Source organism: Bombus vosnesenskii, unplaced genomic scaffold (genome assembly GCF_011952255.1).
Source record: "Bombus vosnesenskii isolate JDL3184/JDL3185 unplaced genomic scaffold, Bvos_JDL3184-5_v1.1 scf7180000013263, whole genome shotgun sequence".
Taxonomy (NCBI): Eukaryota; Metazoa; Arthropoda; class Insecta; order Hymenoptera; family Apidae; genus Bombus; species Bombus vosnesenskii.
The window spans coordinates 5,125,142-5,146,316 of NW_022882923.1; the positions used below are offsets into that span (position 1 = coordinate 5,125,142).

At 39.4% G+C, this 21,175-nt stretch overlaps 1 protein-coding gene across 8 annotated transcripts in view; it reads left to right on the forward strand.

The window, feature by feature from the left end:
* Positions 1–21,175, forward strand: part of LOC117232889 (glutamate receptor ionotropic, kainate 2-like) — a 113,981-nt gene that overhangs the window by 75,371 nt on the left and 17,435 nt on the right. For 3 of the 8 annotated variants that reach the window (XM_033492653.1, XM_033492699.1, XM_033492691.1), the window contains exons 9-12: positions 13,227–13,328; positions 13,402–13,503; positions 14,766–15,035; positions 18,361–18,564. In XM_033492653.1, coding sequence (XP_033348544.1) covers positions 13,227–13,328; positions 13,402–13,503; positions 14,766–15,035; positions 18,361–18,564 — 678 coding nt within the window. The remainder of the gene's footprint in view (positions 1–13,226; positions 13,329–13,401; positions 13,504–14,765; positions 15,036–18,360; positions 18,565–21,175) is intronic. The other 5 variants (XM_033492661.1, XM_033492669.1, XM_033492677.1 and 2 more) reach the window with 5 other exon arrangements.

The window sequence follows — 21,175 nt, forward strand, 5'->3', positions numbered from 1 at the left end:
CAGGTTGGTTCGTAATCTGGACACAATCAAGAGGTTCCACGTTCGCCAGTATCCCCTCGAGGAGCACTTATGGTCCGCTATTAATTTAACATTGAAGTGGCTAAATTCCGATATCGATGGTCGCTTAACAATCTACGAACATTTGCCAACCTCCCGTAGAATATGTATAAGAAAATATATTACGCTGCATTTACCTTCAATCGTTAAACGATCGTTCGATTAATTCGATTCGAATTGGAACGTATTTGTTCAAACGAGAAATTTCAAAATTGAAAACGAACAACATACTTAAACTCAACTTTGAATTCAAATAATTCACGGCTTTAATTTGAACCAGTCTCAATGAGATCGAAATTACAAAGACTTTTAACAAAACTGATCTTAACCACAGTTTGACAGTTTCGTGTTTATGAGAAGTACACCGCATAAGGAATTCGTAGCGATTTTAAACGCGGTCAGTGTTTACGGTTTTAACGGCCGGTAACGAGCTGGAGCGTTCATAAACGATGCTTTTTTCCGCCATTTGAAAAGCGTCGCGTGATAACGTCAAGCCATAAAACTACTTGGCGCCACTCCAAACGCGTTTATCGCGGGATTAGCTATTCCGCGTTGTTTGTCCGTACGCTTTTCCAAGCATCTTTCGACCAAATTTTGGCACGAGCCAGGCCTTCCCCTGTTTATACCCATTGGCACCGTGCAGCTGGTTTCTTTTCTCAATTTAGAAATGCGTACTTTGCCGTTAGTGAATCGGGGAAAATGGGTCATTAGGGTTCGGTTACGAAACGCTGTTCTTCACCAGTACTAATGGAGTCGTTCGAAAACTACCACAACTTCGCACGATATCTTCATACAAGATGCATTGCATGAAACTTTTTCGATTGTGAACTCGAAAACATAGTACACGGACCTATGTGCCTGAGTCTCAAGTGAATAACAAAAGTCTCAAATACGAAACATGATTAATTCAAATGGATGAGTTGGCCAAAAAATTCTTTCATTTTTTATGACATGTTTGCGTTACTATACCTTACTATAGAGGATCAGTTCATTAGTTAACTCGAATGCAGTGGCATCATAGCGATAACGCCATGTTAATGTCGTATGTGATCTGTCATCTAAAGCAAATATCGGACATGTGTTAAAGGAGAGACAGCTGTGTGTATATAAAATGGAAATTAGAGCGTGCAATATATGGTATGATGATTAGCAACATTTCTCTATATATGCATCAAACATTACTCGATAACTTCACACACATCGGTAACTTGTAACAGTTGATTAATAAATATCATTAAAATTAGTTTCATATATTTAACGTGCGCGAAATAATCTTAGGATCGGAGAAAACAGTATACTTGTTCAAAGCAATACATTATACTGTTATTATTAAGTTTAAAATATCATTAAAAGAAGCCCAGAAGAATTTGCCACAATATGTTTCCTCTGGTGAAATATGACGACAATGAATTCGTTGGTGATTCTTTACCGCAACGTCGAAAGGACCAGGTAATTCATAATGCCGGTGAAAAAAGTTCAATCGATGATTTACTTTGCCACAGCAATATTTCATCTATGTTTTGTCGGCGAGTATCGAGGGTCGCCATTAATTCTCACGCGTACTTCCCCTATTCTCACAATTCCTCTTCACTTCCCCTCGTTCTTCCAATTCATCCCCTTTTCTCACGACATGATTCAATTCTCACCTTCCGGGACAGAAGATACACGATTACGCGTCTAATCTCTTGCATACGACATAAGTGAGCAACCACACAATTGCCAGTCGAAATCTTCGACACATAAATCAAACCAATTTCGCGATAAATCGAACAACGGTCTCCTTATCGCGCAAATGTCGATACGTCGCGTCGTATCAATAACCGCCCGGAAATTCCGTATACTATATAACCGTACGAACGCTGCATACAGTGTGTTGAGAAACTTGTACAACTGTTACGGATGGAGAATGTCTTTCTCCACGTAGAGGACGCGTCTTCGCGCTCCTGAAACTTCTTCAAAAAACAGAAAACAGAAGTGTCTTTTAGCATAAACATCCCTTATCTGAAGCAGCGCTGGAGACGCAGCTGCGATGGAACTGAGCTTCGTGAAAACGTCCGGTGAGCAACGCTTCCTAGAAATTCTAAACGAATTAATCCTTTCCCGCGTGCAAATGCATATGATAACAAATAAACTCATGACCTACCCTACCATGAAATTGTCGGATTTTTATGATATATAAGTAGCCGAGAAATCGTGCTCCTCGGACGAAACGTCATGAAAAGTCTCTTTGTAACTTCGTGTCGTATTCATGAAGAAGCACTATAGCGAGATCAGGCAAAAGTTGGAGCAAAAGTTAGCCCGCGCATTGCTAGTGCGCCAAACCCGAGCAACCAAACTATAAGGTAACTCACTAAGCTACAGCCATTTATTCGCGACATACACGCTTGTACCAATCTTTTGATTACGATACACATATCTGTGTTCCTCGTATAAGTTCGAGTCTAATTATTTGAAACTCCAACATTCAAGCCAGCAATCCGCTCGAATCGTGTTATTAATCAAAGTTACGATTTCTGTACTAATCTTCCCGGCAATTTCCTGATTTCGTTCCAGGCTCGTTCGCGCGTCTCAATATCCAAAAGAAGCCTTTCCAAGCTAGTGGTTTCCCGATTTCGCATCGGTTTCATCTACACAAACTGAACTCTTCTTGCAACTTCTTGCTTTTATGGCAGGTTCATCCGCAGGTGATCCTATCCTACAGGTTCGCTGATTACGCGTCAGGTGCATCCGCGTAGCTGCTAACACATTGCAAGCGTATTCCTTAAAAGTACATTGGCCAGCATCTGGCGCTGCTCGAAGCCCAGGCTCGTAACACAACAAACGATATAAATTCAATTCCTCGCTCTTCTTCCTTCGAAAATACCATAGGGAAGTGGATTTTCATTTTTCATGAGACTGTTCTGTATTTAAACGTCACACTTCTTGGTCTCTCCGATGCTTCCTCTCGGGACATTTCATTTGCCAGATTTACCAGCTTATTTCTTCTTGAGGTTTAAAGCTCTTGCTTTAAACATTTCTACTTTTTTGCGCTCGAGCTCGCTACCTTTCAGCTCTTTCCTTCTTTCATGCAATAACGCGATTCTTCCGATGTCGCGACGCTATTTTCTAGCTTCCCGTGTTTCATAGATATTACTCGAGAACATTGCCTAATTTAAATATATTCAGATGATCTTTTTCATAATTGATACTTTTTATTCGTCTTCTATCGGAAGTTCAAAGCAAATTTAGTCATCGAATTCTTGTATCATAGTTTGTTATTACATTGTTTGACTATTTACGGAAATTCATATTTTCACGAGTCCACTTAAAAAAATGGAATATTAGATGTTCCTATAACGCATGCAATATAAACGTGAAAGCTCTCTATGGTAAATGTTCAATTTCGTGAGTCACTGTACAATATTTCAGATAACAAATCACAAGACGATGCGTTCTAATTATCTAAAAGGAATCACGTGCCAAACTTCCGGAGAAGCAAATATCTCACGAGTGGACTACGGATTATCACAGGAGCTTTGGAAAATATTCGCGTAGACGGCGCCCTTTTATTATGAGCCTCGCTGTCCTCTTGCTCGTCGCTTCGAGAGTTCGTTTACCGGAATTGTTTCTCACACCGTGCTTCGTCTACGGGTCGTTTTCATTTCGGACGACTTGCCCGTTTTCGCCTGGTATTTATTCCACGCGCGAAAATACATTTCTCAAAGTATTCGGAAGCGTGCACCGAATCGTCGACTTGCTTGCAAACGAAAAGGAGGAACAAAAATTCGCCAACAAAAGAGCAAGCGTCCCAATTTTTCTGCCTTTGCCACACTTTTGCAGTTCGATGGCGTTCAAACGTTTTAGTAGAAATAACGAAACCCTGCAAAAATGTATTCTGATGTAGAACGTATCAGTTATTTGCGAATAAAAGCCTGAAGAAGTGAGGAAGAATAATGTCCTTCTACTCTATAATTCGCAAGGACTAACTGGTTAACTGGAAGCACAAAGAAGAATGTTAGGTGTATCAGAGTTAAGCAAAGTAAATCAGGTCGTGTTATATAGTGGTTTCGGTCAAATTTTCGCGAAAGAATGACTCGTCAAAGAAAAAATTCGCTATGACAGGGGGACGTCCCGAGATCCGGCGCGAGTCATGGAAACTCGGTGGTGCAAGTAATCGGACTACCGAGCGTTAAAATTGTACACGGCGCTCTTTTATCACGGCAACCCGCGTGTCTCCGCTTTCCCCGTTATCTTCACCAAACCATCATCGTCGCCACTGGAAAGCGCAATGTTTTGGATGAACGCTTACCGAAATTGCTGCCTATTACATCTTTTTGTGTCCTAGCCACGCATATTTCTTCCTCTGTTCCCTGTATCCGTGACCACCCCTCCTATTTTTTATCTTCTATTGTTCCTATCCCTCTATTACCTCGCTCGTTCACAACCCTTTTTTCTCTTTCGTTGTCCAGATCGTTTCTCTGTTTCTACCATATTCGCGATTACAGAAAAACCTCTAGGTTTGTTAGGGATGCACTGTGAGTGTTTATCCAAATTCATATTTTTTTTAGAGATCATGATGAATACATTAATTTAACTAATTTGTATATTTTATGTGTTTTCCTACATTTGCGTATTTTTAACTTTCGCGTAAATGCGTAAACAGTTGTCAATTGAAAATGTTTTAACGAGATTTATGGCAAAATAAATATTTCAACGAAATAGAGGCCCTTTATCTGCATTTCGTATATTGTTACATATCCCAAAATCATAACTGGCCACTTTCACGCGTAATTGGGAATCTGATTAATAGCCCTTCTTGTCTCTCACGTGCAATTTCCGTTCTTGTTGTTGGATTAACGATCCTTGAACACGGCCAATTCGATCTAGTTGTAATCAAGCTACACTGAAGCGCTTTTGATTTCGTTTATATGTTATTTCGAAACTTCTTTACTAATTATTCCTGACTATACATTGGTCTTAATCTTTTAAACGGTAATGTATAACCGTAAAAACAAAATTCACGAAGCTGTCCTAAGCTATTTCGCAAACATTCGTTTACAACTGTAAAAAGTCAACATTGAAAGCATCAAAAAAGACACCATGATCGAAAAACAGCGAAATACGTGTATTATGAACTGTACTCTAGGAACGGAAAGTCTACCATATAACCATTATACACGTACAGCCTAGTCTACTATCTTTTATATAGAACCGTAAAAACCTTTTCATATTTGAAAACTATGTTCGTAATATCAGAGAACGATCACGTTGTTCGAATCCCTTTGACGATCCAAAGATCGTGGCGATAATCGTCTCGATTGTTCCGACCGATCGAACCGATCGAAGCACGTGACGAAGATACGTGGAAAAGCCACATACGTGACCCAAACAGTGAACGTTTTCTCATCGGCGTAATGGAATTGAATATCGAGCCGGAAAACGTGGTCGATGCACGTCGATAGGCCGCACGCACGCTTTGGCATATTTCCAAATGCCGGCTAAATGCCAACCGGCTGTCATTAGCATTGCAAAGCGCGCGAGACTCTCTCGATGGATTGCGGATAACACGACGTTGGGACGACTAATGGCCCTCGGAACATAGTTATAATATGACCGGATTCCTATGAATTTTTATACATTTCTGTCAATTCCAGCGTACCAATTTTTTCGCAAATCTGTTTTTGATATATTCTCATATTGCAAGATTTGTGGATCCCGGTAAATGGAACGCATTTACATAATTGCAAAAATATAGATATATTAACAATTGAAGACCATACGAGGTAGAAAAATATAATAAACCCATTTTTGTTCTTTTATGTCAGTTGGTGACTGAAAAGAAGAATTTTCATATGAAATAGCCGGAGAAAGGAATAAACTCGGATCTATTTCTTTTTCGTTTGATACGTGTATTTTTGGCTAAGACAACTTCCTTTAAGGATGCAATACTTGAGATTGATGATGCATTCTCGGCGTAAGAGCGACGCTCCTTCAAGTAGCACACAGATAGTCTGGCCTCTGAATTGTCGACGATATAACTAAGTTAGTTTCTGTTCTCTAATGGGGCATTTCGGTACGATCCTAAATCCTGGCCCGTGATATTATCGTCCTTCCAGCACGGTTTAATTGAACCGAACGAGAAATAATTGCCACGAATAACCTATAATTCTGCGACTATGGATCGTGGATACTATCGTACATCTGTTCCCTGAATTCGCAACCAGTTCCATTGCTAGAAATTTTTACGTCGTTGAAAAAAGATATTGTGAAATAGAAAGAAATCCGGGAACAGGAAAGTGATAAAAATTTAACCATTACGAAGCTTAATTTATTGCAGAGGTTCTTACAAATTAACTTCTATTTAGAAACACGGCACAGTTGGCGCGCAATCCATGCTGAACAACGCGTTTAGAAGCGCAAATAAATGCGAACGTTCACAGTTCCAACGATTAACGTAGCCGGTCGGCTCGTAATTAACGACTTAATTGCAATCATCCGCTTCGTGGGTGCTCCGTCATCATGAAATATGGATACGTGTAAACGAGGTATCCTTCCAGTCGGGTTGGCGAAAAAACTCGTAGTGATGCAACTCATTCCAGAGATGTAGTTTGTTAAATGGTGTTTCGTCGACTCGCTTGCTACGTAACGTTTACAGAGTCACGAGGGATACGATTGAGTAACAAAGAGCCCTCGACGATTCCCGTTAATTACGTACTCACGTATAAACCATGCAACTGCTCGTCTACGGCGGCCCTAATTGTTTGCTCAAGTCGCGCAATACTTAGGAGTTCAGAAACTGCTTCGCGAGTCGAGTTCAGAATATGAAATGTCGAATGAATACTCAAGTAGAGTTGTTGATCCTTAGACCCTAATTAGTTGCGATCTCAGCGATAAGTAAATCGTATAGACTGTCTGACCATATACGGGTTTTGTCTATTAAAACAAGAATTTCACGGAGAAACGTGGCGTCTGATCACTAAAGTCCTCTTTCTACTTAAGCTACTCTATCTCGTTGCTTGTGCGTTCCTATAGGTTTCCCGTATTTTTTCCGTATTATCCGTTTTTACATAAATTATTCAGCTTACAAAATATTTTCTAGTACGTAACTAAACGATTTTCAATTTAATTTATGTACAAGAAAAATCGGTGATTCTTGATGCATGTTACGTCCGGTGACTCCCTACACAAATCAGGCCCCTAGCCGGGGACAATATGGCTGCCAGATGTCTACACACTCTTATTGCGTACCCTCAATAATCTTAAGGGCTTACCATAAATCTTGCCATTTTCATAGTTAAGCTTCTTCAGACCAAACAAGTATCCTTTTACTTCAAGTGTTCCTTAAATTTATCGTCCACTCCGGGAAGGTACGGTATTTCCCGCTAGCAACTTTCTCTCGGGGGCGGCTAGAACCCCTCCTTGCCCACCAACCTTTTTCTTATCCAATCAGAAGCAATGGCTATTGTCCTCACTTTCCTAGCCAAAAATTATCATCAACAAATCCGATGATCCCGTACGCTAGACACACCCATCAATAGCTTTCCTCCGCCATAGTATCATCACCGAGCTTCATTGATTTTCTATCCTTAGATCAGCCAACATCTCTTAACTGGTTTTCCACCCTTAGACCAGTCATTTATTTAACTTATATCTATATTCACCGAGCGTAACTGTCTATATCTATAAAGTTGTTGGAATAAAGTGTATATTGTAACCTGTTACTCCAGTGTTATAATCAGTTCAACCACCTCTATTATCCTAAACGAAATAGGGTATCGATCACTTCGTGGCGTCGATTATCTAATCGTAACGGGGATTTACGACTCCCGTTAGCGCGCTTCCTCGTAACCGCGTCTCTCCGCGAACGGTCGAACAATGCATGATTAACCTGTGATTATGTGATAAAGCGGTCAGGCGAACTGCCTGATCAGACACGACCTTTTCTATTCATCACTCTGTCCGATTACTAACGTCCGCTTCTACTTACGCGTCTATACCTCAATGCTCATATTTTCCTCCAAACTTATCATACCTTTCTATCGAAATTGATAATTATACAATTTATGAACTATTTACCTATAGCATAACCTAGAAATTTCTCGTTCATTTTATCAAGAATTACAATTTTCATATTAATTCTCTAGTGACGTAACATCAATTCTAATAAAACTTTCATGAGCCTTAAACCAGATGCTTCATCTTTCATACGATAATCATGTTAAAATGGAGTATAAAGTATGCATAAACCCTACCTTGAGCTATACGTCGCCTGTTACATTCGCCATAAACCTTCTCATCAAAATCTGCCGTAACAATGCACATAAACACAAACATGAATCGTAATGCGACTATTCGATGATGAAGTTACGAGACGACGCAACGGTAAAGTTGATGACATTTGCTCATTGAGCACTTTGTCGTACAGTTACGCGATATCGTTGAAACCGAAAGAAACCGCGAGTTAACGTAGCGAAAAAAGCCTCTGAAGCCTGGTAAACTGTCGTGGCAGTCGTATGTGGCCGACAAACATGTGCCAAAATGTGGAAATTTCGAAACAACTGCGGAAACGTTCATTCACTGGCTAACAGGATTTTAAATTTTATTTTCTTCTTTTTATCATTTTTTGTTACAAACCAGTGACAGTTACGTAACATAGAGAAAAGTTATCCATTGCAAACTACAGCATTCTCGACTAATTTATAACACAACTCCAAACATGTGTAGAAGTTATGCGTAGCTCGTAACATACGATTACGTTGAAGAAGGGAGCAAAGTAAAAAGGACGAGGAATAGACGAGCAAAAACAAAAGAGTTGCATGCTTTGCTCCAGTATAAGGAAATTTTTAGTACATAAAAGTAGCTCAAAGGCAATATGGAGTTAAAATCTGTCCACGATATTTTCATCATATATGTCTCCTATATAAACGTTTCCCATCCTGTAGAAAAATTTATAAAATCATTGGTAGAAATTCATAAAATTATTTACTTAAACAATGTTATGACAAAATTTAAATTAATGTTAAATGTATTCATTTATGTTGGAAACTTGTCAGAACTTAATACTATCGTACTTCTTGTTAAAGGCGATGGGAAGTAGGTATCTATCCACCGTATCGCAAAATAAAAGAAATTAATTTATCACGTAAAGACACTCGAGATAATCCGCTTGCCACGGTCCAGTTATCGCCCTTTTAATCCGACGCTTATGCCAGTGAAACTTAACGAGCACTCTTGGTCAAAATGCCAGAAGTTATCCGTCGTTGGAGCGCAACTTAGATCCAACTTGCATGCTTTAAACTGGAACAGAGACCATCCATTAATTTACGAACGCGGCGTGGCGTGTTGTCTCGACCGCTGTTTCATGCCGCAAATTCGCTTCCAACTTTCTCGATTTAAAGAGCCTTGCTCCTACTTGGCCAAGGAAAATATACCTTTTCCTTTAATCCCCCTTTTGTCTCATTCTAATTCGCCTTTGTCTTGGGTATAATACATAGTAAAACCGACCACAGGTATTGAAAAATGCTTCTTCGTATATGTTCTTATTAATTAACAACGATGCATTGCAGGATATGCGGTACACATGGAATTATTATTAATAAACAAATAAATCATGAGGGAATTCGCTCGTGGCTCGAAATTGAAACGTTGAAATAACTGTATATTTATGATTATGTCCTGTGTATTAATCCCTCGAGATATGATCGTGGTAATCGTGATCTAACCTTTGCCCATAAAAATCTGCCAGAGAGTAAACCAAAAATAATTCACAATTCTTTAAATGTTGATCTTTCTATTTTAATTACACTTCAGCAAAGTCAATTTAATTTCCTTTTCTGCAGATTAATTAGCGGCGAACTTTCGTGGAAGTCGTTCTTTGCGGAATAAAATATATAAAAGAAGGAAAAGTTTCGGCGTAAGCCTCCGTTCAAACATTTTCTCAATCGTTTCAAAGAAAACTTATGCTATTTTATTTTTTTCTTTATACATTCCTCCTGGTTTCGGTATTTCACGGTTCCTCGAAGTTGACAGAAGTATCAGCTATCTCCGACGAACAAACGTCAGCTGCAGGAGCAGTGAAACTTTCCGAGCTTTCCTTATCGTATTCGTATCCACACAAAGGTTTCGATATATCAAAGGGGAACCATTTACGATTTTACAGTCATAGCTTACAAATCTTCGACGAATCTTACCCTACCAGATAAGATAACCACATTAACAACGAATAAAATGATCGACAGCTCCCCACCTTTTTCCTTCAGTTCGTCCAACATTTTCTTTCTTTTCCTCGCGACTTAACGAAGGGGAAATAAAGAGAGAATCACTGGTTTTCACGATCCTCCGATAAAATAGAGGTTCGTGTGTATTGGGCGAGATTATTTTGCTCGTCTAGTAGGGGATGAAAAAGAATTCGATGCTGCGGTAAATTCCCCGTGTCCGATAGAATGGAATTGTTCTCGGCTCGTTTCCTTGCCCGGATTCGACGGTGTCGGTCATTTCACCGCGAAAGGACTCCATAAAAATCAGAATCTAATAATACTCGTTGCCGGGTAACGGAACAGGAGGAAGTTGACGGTAATCCCCGAAGAAATTCCACGGAATTATTGTCCCGTGGGACTTATCCGCTGCTTTTATTTATTCGCTTCTGTTAGTTCCGCGATATTAAGAAGTTCCTCCGGTACTTTTTCCATCGGTTGAGACTGTTCCGCCGCTTATTCCGCGATCTAGAAAGGATCTAGAGGGGAGAAGAGAGAGAGAAAGAAAGTAAAAGGAGAAATCTATTTCCCTTTACACAGCCCATAAACGCGAGTAGATACGCGCGGGTTCGGGCAGAGACTCGCGAGTGAACGAATTCCCCGTTGCCTCGTAAGTTTTTTCACAAGGCCATAGCTAGAGTAATACTCTACGTTTCCTGGTATTCAAAGTGTTTTAATAAAGATTAAACGTAGTCTGAAGATAAAACGCTGCTGTATCTCCGGTAACTAGTTTTGAAATAAACAAGGCATAAATAAATTAAAAGATAAACGAAGTGTAAATTGAAAAGAGTTTTATGCATAAAAATAAACGCACGTATCTAGAATGTAAATTAAAATGAACATATAAAGAGCGTTTTAACTTGCGGATATTTAAATTACATCTGCTGCTATTTAGAGTAGTAAGAGATGACTAAACGGAGTTTATGTTATTTCAAGAAGCGTATATGTACTGATAATAAAATTCCCGCAAAATTGTCTTAAGGGTGTTGTCTTCGATTTTCTATTTTTTTTATTATTATAAACCTTAAACGCTTCTTATTGTTGTACATTGTTTATTAAAGTGACATAGACGTTCACTTTGAACGAGGTACTCTGTATAACAAACCATGCCATGATTTCCACCATCACCCATACGATCTTCACGCGAAAGAAACATGACGCGGAACATGTTAATTAACGTGCTCGTCACCGGTTCTTTATTTGCCCGTATTTCCCTTCTCGACAATACACCGCTGGCAAAATTGTTAAATTACAGTTATACATCACCGTGTCTTTCCTCTCGTCGGTTCTTACCCTCCCCCCCCCCCTCGAATTAGCGCCCTGGAGACGCAAATTAACGCAACTTTCCCCCAAAAGAACCTAAACTCTACATTCGCCAAGAAATGAAACAACAAAAATTATACAGGAACCTGGAACTTCTTAGAAACTACGATTATCGTGCATTTTATTCGTCCTTAACTTGCATGACATCGTTCCATGGGATCAGAGGCGCTTTCTTACTTCAGTTAAGAGTTACCACTCTTAAAAAGTCGTTATTACGGCGAATCCTTCGACGACGGAAGTCGTTAGGCTGGCTTTCGTCGCGCGACGAAGTCCAAGCGGAAACTGGCCGAGACGCTTGATCCACGCTTCCTTACTCCCCTGGCTACACCGCGCGAAAATATTTTGAGAACGTGCCGGATGACGCGTCTCTAGCTCGTGTCCCGTCGTCCAGGAGATCGTGGACCGCATAAATTTGAGAAACGGACGGGGTAGCTTTGACCCCGACGGACTTTTTAATCTCCTCGTCATGTCTTTAGTTCCACGTTACCTTTCCGTTTTTCTCCTCGACGGCCACCGACTCTGGTACAAATGCGCAATTATGATTCAACGATCGTGAAAAGATTTTTTCGAACTTATCTTTGCGGACAGACAATAGTCTTTTATTATATTTTAGCTCGTGAGTTTCGGGGAGATTTTCTTGCAAGTTTGGTCTCTTTAAGATCTGAGACTTTTGGAAGTTGAAAACTGTTATGGTTGGTACACTTTGTTCGGTTTAAGTTGTATTAAAAGTTACCTTTTGTTATCTAGAACTATATATATTCTATATGTGTATATAAGAGAGAGAGAGAGAGAGAGTCAGAGAGCATTTTGTATATGTGTGTGTAAGATATATGAAAATATGTGTGCGATTAATATCCTATTTGTTTCCTCAGTTAACACTTTGACTGCCACATTGGTCATATATGACCTGCCACGGTTTCTCCTGTGATGTCACGATGGTCATTGATGACCGGAGTGCTCGAACTTCTTACAATTGCAAAAACTGTATGAAAATTGTCAGTTAGGGCATTTTGAATATAACCGATAAATAGAAGATACTTTGAAATAAAAAGTGCCCCATTGAACAATTAAATATTTTTATTAGAACATCAATAAAAAAAAATGAGAACAAAAATCTTGCATCTAACGGTGCATTGTGTTTGCATCCATATCTTTGAGAGGTAATCTACGAATATTATTATAAACACACCTTAGAAAATAATTGTAAATGCTGCTTTATAATCATATAATTAAAGTTAGAAGTGTGCATATACCTTACTATTATATATAGAATGAGCAAATACTGTTTACTAATATCTTCTACAAACGAAGCCTTGTTATAATATGTCGCTATCAATTGTTACCACGACCACCCGTGACCACCAATGAGATAAACGGTCCATTGGAGAAGAATATTGTCTTACATCGTCAATTTATTATTATTTTGCCATTATATGCTTTGAATAATAAAAATACTCCCGTGGCGTCCCGAGCGAAACATGCGATTTCGGCGTGACGGTCAGTGTTAATAGTAACCAAGATATCGAAGACTGACAAGCTATACCTTCCACGATAATTCTTGCATATGCAAAATACAATTCTCAAATAAATAACCACCGTATCTTGCTCTTTCAGGTCGAGATGAAGGGTATTTCCGGTCCCATCGAGTTCAAAGAAGGGCGCAGAATTCAATTCAAGCTGGACCTGCTGAAACTGAAGCAACATTCGCTCGTCAAGGTACACTCTCTGTTTAACCATCGCTTCAAATTTTTTCACAGACATCATAAAAAATCACATGAGAATGAAATAGGTCGGTGAATGGCGTCCAGGCGCCGGCGTCAATGTGACGGACACCGCGGCATTTTTCGAGCCAGGAACAGCGAATGTCACTCTGCTCGTCATCACTATATTGGTGAGTCTTAAACATTGAATTTTCCTCTTTCAAATGTCATTCATTCCTATTTAAAATCACGGAAAGGCAATCTCTCCCATTTTAATAAATCGCTGAAGGTCTAATTCGATACGTTTTCGCGTCTATCGTTTTAAGCTTCGCGCGAATCGCAAACCACGTTTTCCTACTGTTAATCGAAGATGAGACGTACCCGAAATAAACTCGAAGTAGAACTTTATAATACGTGGATAATATCGAAGCAACAAGTGTAGGAAAATTTGATAAGAATGGAGAAATCAATGGAATGTCATCGAACGATCGCATCGTAAAAAGCTGAGGAACGTTTGACTGAATTGATCATGTTAGGTGACGTTTCAGGCACACGAGCAATAACACGTCACCTGAAAGACTTCGACACGAAGATTCGAGCAATAGAGTGTTCATTGTCAATGATCCGTAGGAAGGATATTTACGAGCCACCGTGGCGAAGTCCGCGTAACGGAACCTCGTACTTTATGTCCGGTATCCGTACTACCTAACGCGTTATTCCGATCGAAGGATAGAGGCTAAAGTGGTATAAAATTTCTACGTTTCCCGGGGATAAAATCGACTGCATCGGCGAGTCGTGAAATCGCTAACAATCGAACCAACATAGAGCTGCTATAGTCTGGCTGGAAGATTTCCAGAGGTTAGGGCCATTTTCCTCCGCTCAAATAGGATAAACGTAGAAACGCAAAATTGTCGTAGGTATTCTGGTTCGGATTATGGCAAATTGTATGCAATCTTTGTATAATTTTCCTTTTAAAATATTTCTGAAGCTTTCAAAAAAACGAATATAGGAACATGAAATTGTCGTATCGCATTCCAGGACCCTTTTGCACAACAATAGCAGTAAATTGTCAAGTTACAAGTTCTAGACTAGTTATAGACTTTTCATTTTCACAATGTTACCCTAAGTAGAACTATCAAACGACTTGCCATTTCTAAAATTTCATTTGTTTTATTATTACACAGCGAAATATATTAACTTGTGACGTGAGAAATTTCATTAATAAAAATTTTAATTATTACAATTGTGTAAGGCAGCACGAACTACGATAAATCGTACGCTATCGACTTTTTTAGCGTTTAAAAGACACTGATAGTTTCTACACGATAAATCGATAATTATTCGATCGATGACGTTGAAAATAGCTAGCGATGCGAATTTCTCCCATTTGGAAAAGCCTCTCGGGAGCGATTAGGGAACCGTACGAACGTGAAACATGTATCGTCCTGTGTAGGCTCGTGTATCGTCCAGATCTGATAGCGTGTTCCGTTGTTTGCATGGACCCCCTGTTGCGACACAGGAAATTCCGTACGTGATGATGCACTACGAAAAAAACTACACGGGGAACGCGCGGTTTTACGGTTTTTGCGTGGACCTACTGGAGGCGGTGGCAAGGGAAGTCGGCTTCTCATACAGATTGGAGCTGGTACCGGACAGGAAGTACGGCGCGAAAGACCCGGAAACCGGGGAGTGGAACGGCATCGTCAGAGAACTCATGCGACATGTATGATTTGGTTTGTTTAATTTCTCTCATCTCACTTGGTTCTCACACCTTTCTCTCCCACGCGCGTGATTTCCACCTAGGTAACTATAGATACACACTCTAACCAATCTTACACAGTTAACATTCTCTAGACTGCCTTTGTCTCTTTCCAATATTAGATCACTCTTTTCATTCTTTTAGTCGATACAAGTTTACATAACGATTTAATGTCTCCTTACACTTGTGAATAGTCTCATACGCACCTGATAGTTACATTAGCCTAGACACTCGAATTTAACGTTTAACAAATTGAAACGTTATCGCTTCAATATGGAATGCGCCCATTGGTATCGTAATTAAAAATTACGTTATCTATCGAGGAACATTAATTCTATCCTAATAATGAAATAATATTATGTGATATTGAGTACTACTAAATGTCGAAATATCAATTAATATCTTCTACGTTTAATGTAGATAACGTGACTTTTAGTTCGCATATCAATTGTCGTGTTCCATAATTAAAGTGTTAACGTACAATGTACTCTTAGTGTCAGTGAATTAGGTGGTTGCTGTAAACACAGATACATAGATAAACATAGATAAAGGACATGTGTAGGTAATAGACAGTCCCTCGGAAATACTTCGAATAACCGCGAAACACTTCGACTCTCGATAGGATTCAAGGGTGAAATACTTGTTACACCACGAAGATTTGCTGCATGAATCCAAGGCAAAAGTTGCAACACAACGTACGAAAAGGATTTTTTGATCGCTCCATTTCGATTAAAATCACCTCTCACCAGGATGATACAGAGCAACATAAAAGACCCACCTCCGTTCACTTTTGTACTCGCGCTGATTATTAGACGTTTGGACGTCTCTCGACTCGTCGTTTATTCAGACCTGTCCACCTTCTAAATCATCGTAATCGATCATTCGCGCGACTTGTCTCGCCTCGTCTGACCGAGGAGTCGAAGCTAAATCACCGACTGTCGCCGCATCGCGTAATAAAGCCCATAAATCGAGCATGGATCACGAGCTGTTAATTGACATTAGTCAATTTACCACTGAGAAACCTATGAACCAAGTCTCAAATTTCTTTCATTATAAAATAACACGATAGAAGAATTTGCAACAAACTATTTAATTGCAGATATACATATTTAATTAATCATATATCCATTAAGTTGTTGTATATGAATAGTTGTATTTCTACGAAGGTTGAATTTCAGAGGCTACTATCATCTCATATAAATTTCGGCCTATTATATTATAATTATATCATAGTATACTATACGTATTATGTAGAAGTATTAAAACCTCGTTACTAATCGTCGTAGACAATTAATCAAAATATCCATTCGAGTTCCTATGTGAGTTTAAATTTGGGAAAACTGCTGTGTAAATTTCTTTAAAAATTATCATTATTATTATTATTTAAAGAGCCTGTAAAAGAAGTAACTATGATAACTAGATACCAAGAATTTTTTAACTTTAAAACTGATACTTCTTGTAAATCTTGATTCATAAAATTACTTATTCGTTGAGGAAATATTAAGTATATGTATAGATAATGTTTAGAAGATTTTATACTCTGCTATAAAATAATTTCAAATCACCTGATGGTTACAAGAACGATTCGATTAGGATGAAAAGTTAATCACGGATAGGGATTCTTGTCATAACGCAGAAATTTCGGAACTTCTCTGTCTTCCTCTTCGGGAATCTGTTCGTTTTGGGGTAAAGTTGACGTGATTAACGGAACTCGCGAACACACATGCCTAATTTGCAATTCGGGAGAATAGCGAAGGTTCGATGTGCGAGCACGCCTCTGAATTTCCCCATTTACCGAAACACCCCGCCCCGCTGGTGGAACTTAAATTAAACTTAAATGAATTCGATTTTCCAATTACTCGACCACAAAACCACTCCATCACCGCAAATTACACGGATCTCTTCTATGTTCAGCGAACACACGTGTATCTGGAAAACAAGATCTTTTCATTCCCCTCCCCCAATCGTACCGCGTGTCACAAAGTAGGTGGCAAAGTTCATTTACGAGTTCAAATGAGTTTTCGTTTGAGTCTTATTCGAGCCTCTCAAAAGACAAACTGCTCGATTTCTTGAATGTTTTATAGGATTGTTGCTTTGTAAAATTTCCCAATTTCATTACATAAGTACGCGATTGATGTGCAATTTTCAAGAAACAAATTACTTCCAGGAGTTCATTTGTTATGAAAATTAGCAGGAAATTCTGATAAAATTAAAATACAAAATACGAAGATTAAAATAGGAAAATTAATAGAAGAATTATTAAAATTATTAGAATTATAAATTATAAGCGAATGGAGAATGTAGGTAATATTCTGCGCCGAACTGTACACAGAGAGTGTTTAAAATCCAACTAGGTGAATTTTCGAGTCATTTTGCCTATCCAGAGTGTCGCGTTCATTCGAGACTTTTACTTTCAAAATGAATTATACCGTCGCGTCGAAAATCCCCATGCGGGAAAAAAGGCGCAGGTAGAAACACTCTCTTTCGTCGTTTCGTTTACCTCTTCCACGTTCTTGCAACTGAGTTGCCTTGTACGCGTGGCTACATTATCCCGAGGGAACGTTCGTGGTAATAGTCTATCGAGTGGTAATCCATTTAGCCGGTAATCAGCATCGAACGCCGTCCAGTACGAGGCTCTACGCGTCGTGCATTTGCGGTAAATATCGATCAGATTCGTTCGAGACACGTGGTACAATGGAGGCTCGATCGTCGACAAACATCGTCTCTCTCTTTTCCCTTTTTCGGCTACTTTCGAGTAGGAGACACTATATGCGAAGAATAATTGGGATAATTTATAAATCGAATTGTAGATTGGTACAAAGTAGCAGCTATCTTACAGTTAAATGCCTCGAGGAACGTTAATGGTAAAAGCTGAAATGTTAGAAAGAAGAAAAGAAAAGCTAGCTTCTCATTTGTGTAACCGATTATCCTTACAAAGAGTGGGTAGAAAACTTTCTGACAAAGATGAGAGGAAACTAAAGGCAAATTAGAGAAGCTACGAAGGGATAGAGTAGTGAAAAAATGATTAATATTCAAGTAGAAATGCTCGAAAAATGAGAGAGGAACAGGGGATCTTAATGAAAAAGGGAAGGTTAATAAAACTAAAGTAAAAGAGAAAACATATGAATGATGTGGTAGAAGCAAGGTACTATAGGATGGGGAAAAAAGAGTCTTACAGATACGTACGGATAAAGAGAAAGCAAAAAAAGGTCGGGAAAGTGAGGTCAGAAAAGAGAAGAGGAAGAAGAAGAGGACAAAAGGTAGTAGCTCCTTTTTATGGTCCCCGTAGGAGCAGCCGTACGTAATGCTGAAGAGCAGAGGGAATTTCAGCGGGAACGCACGTTACGAGGGCTTCTGCATCGACCTACTCAAGGAGATAGCTCACATGGTGGGCTTCGCCTACAGGATCGAGCTCGTGCCGGATGGCAAGTACGGCGTTTACGATTACGAGACTGGCGAGTGGAACGGAATAGTCCGCCAGCTGATAGACAAGGTGAGTATGTCTATTCTCGAAGCGTCTACGCTCGTGGAAATTTACATGTAACCGCGCCGCCACGCCGCAACCTCGTCACGATCACGCTCTGGAGAGTACACATTACGTTTGCTCGTAAGTACATTTCGGATAGTTGAAGCAAGTGTCCCCATAGACGAGGATACTGAAGCATCGACGATGAAGCGCGGGTTCAGTACACCCTGGGAATGTTGCTTTATTTATAGGATTTTGTATGTCACGGATGCATTTACAGGCGTTTTAAAGCAGCACAGAATAAATTAATATCGATTTACAATAGAACCGCGGATCACAAGTGAAAAACATAAAGAAGTCATATGTATTTCCTGTCTTTTATAGAAGAGCAATTTTAGAGTTGAATGTGCTTTTAACTTTGCATTATCCACTACCTGGCATAAAAATTGGGAAATCAACAGGAATGAATTTATATTTTTCCCATGTTGTCTTCGATTAATTAAAAACACGCAATTTAATTACGAATGAATTGAAATTGACTGAGAGTTGCAGTTGCGTAAAAATTGTCACAGCCAATTATAAATTGGGTAGTCTTGTCGATAGTTTCAGTATTGAAATAAAAATCTACGTTATTGACAAAACCACCTGACATAACCTAATTGAAAACATAACAAATATGAAGATATATCTTTGCACATGCTTCATCGTTCAACGATGATGGAGCGAGAGAAGAAGAGTATACAATTTCATAAAAATTGGTTAAAAGTTTGTTAAAAGTTCGTTAAAATAATATTGAATATCCTGGAGGAAGAATGAATAATGTACGAATGAATTGATGATTGCATTATGAAATGTATATTCCGTACATTACGCACGTAGCTGTAATATATCAGATAAAAAGAACTTAGAAAATCTTTAGCGCGGTTGCTAAGATACTTGTCTTGCGAACTCGAGAGTTTCATTATCACTAAATTCGATCTATTATTTAAACTTCTTTTTAAATTAAATAAATTATATCTCCAGTACACTGTCGTAGTACTTGAAACTAGAATAAACTTCTCAATATCCATCGTGATAAAAAATTGTTTAACTTGTATACAAGTTAAAAAAAAGCGATAAAACGAAGATAATGAATTACCCTTCGTTAATTCCCTAGCGAATTCGAAACTCCGAATTCCAAGTGCAAGTTCTCGGCTAACTACCGTCAACAAAGATACGGTGGGTGCGACAACACATTCCGGGAAAACAATTTGCAATGCAAATCGCGAGCCGATGCAACGGAACGATGGAAATGTGTGCACCGTGTTCCCTACTGGCTCGTGTGAGAGGTGCGAAACCATGGTTCCGTGTATGGTAGCTTCAACCGTCAACCAAATGAGACCTAGGTAGCAGCTAATACGCGCACAGCCGATTGATTAAGTGCGGATTACGTCTAGCAGATCTCTGCCAACCGGGAATCAAATACTATCAGTGATAAAGTTAACAAATTAGCGCGTTACCAACAACTTGACGGAACGTTCCTCTTGCACACTCTGTGCGGCCCTTGGGAGAGATGAAAATTGCATTAAAAGAGATGAAAATTCATTCGACCAACGTCCCGTATGCGTTACTTCGAAGTGAATCTGTAAAATATAGCAACGCTTCGTTTGTTTCAGGATCATATTCTGGCAAAAAAAAAAAAAAAAAAAAGAACAAACGAGATTAAAACCGTCGTGTCGTAAAAAATATAAAGCTCGCACGTATAATAGTAGATGTGTCCGTCCAACTCTCTCTCTCTCTCTCTCTCTCTCTCTCTTAACAGGGAAATTCCAGAAACTACTTTCGCAATAAATCTCGAACGTCGGAGTCGGGCTATTCGGTATTCTAGAAAGCTCAAGTCGAATGTGTACTTTCCTGCGCGATGCATAATGGATGAATCCGGGGTTCGCGGATCTTTGCGTCCGTGGAACAAATTAATATCGCGGTTTCGGAGAAATTAGCGCGGCAATAATTTTCACGCGTTTACAGTCTAGTCGAGCAAAAACACAGGCGCCCGCGCAATTGCGAAACGTTAGGGGGAGTCGAGCGCGCGCCATGGATTCGAACTTAAAATCACAGCGGAATTCCTCGACAAATGGAATTAACAGAAACTTGGTTGGAGAATTAGTCGGAGCAAAAGATAATTAACGGTTAAACGAAAACCAGTTTAAAGGGGTGCGCGATTGCAAAGGACTGAAAACGAAGAGAAATTTCCTGCGGCTGGGAGTTTTTCCCACCATGTACCTAGCACGACAGCTGGCACAAAGCGGACGGCGCTAAATCACCCGAGGTTGCTGTTATTAATTTTGTCAGATGATCATTAATAATTCTCGTGTCTAGGCAGTGGCGCGCCAACGGAAAAGTGCGACTTAATCGCCGCGATTTTTCTGTAATAAAGAAGAAGGGGAACTCGGGTTGAATAAGTGGCTTTACTTAGAATTCCCTTTCGCTCTCTAATGGCGATAGATGTGTATATAATTTACGCGAGTCCCGTGATTAATGGACGAGCCTCTCCTTTCTTTTTCTTCTCTTTTACATAGGTACACATAGGTAAATAAATAGCGCGCCGATATCGCGTAAATGCGTTCGCTGCAGAAATATTCGATCAATAGGAAATAAT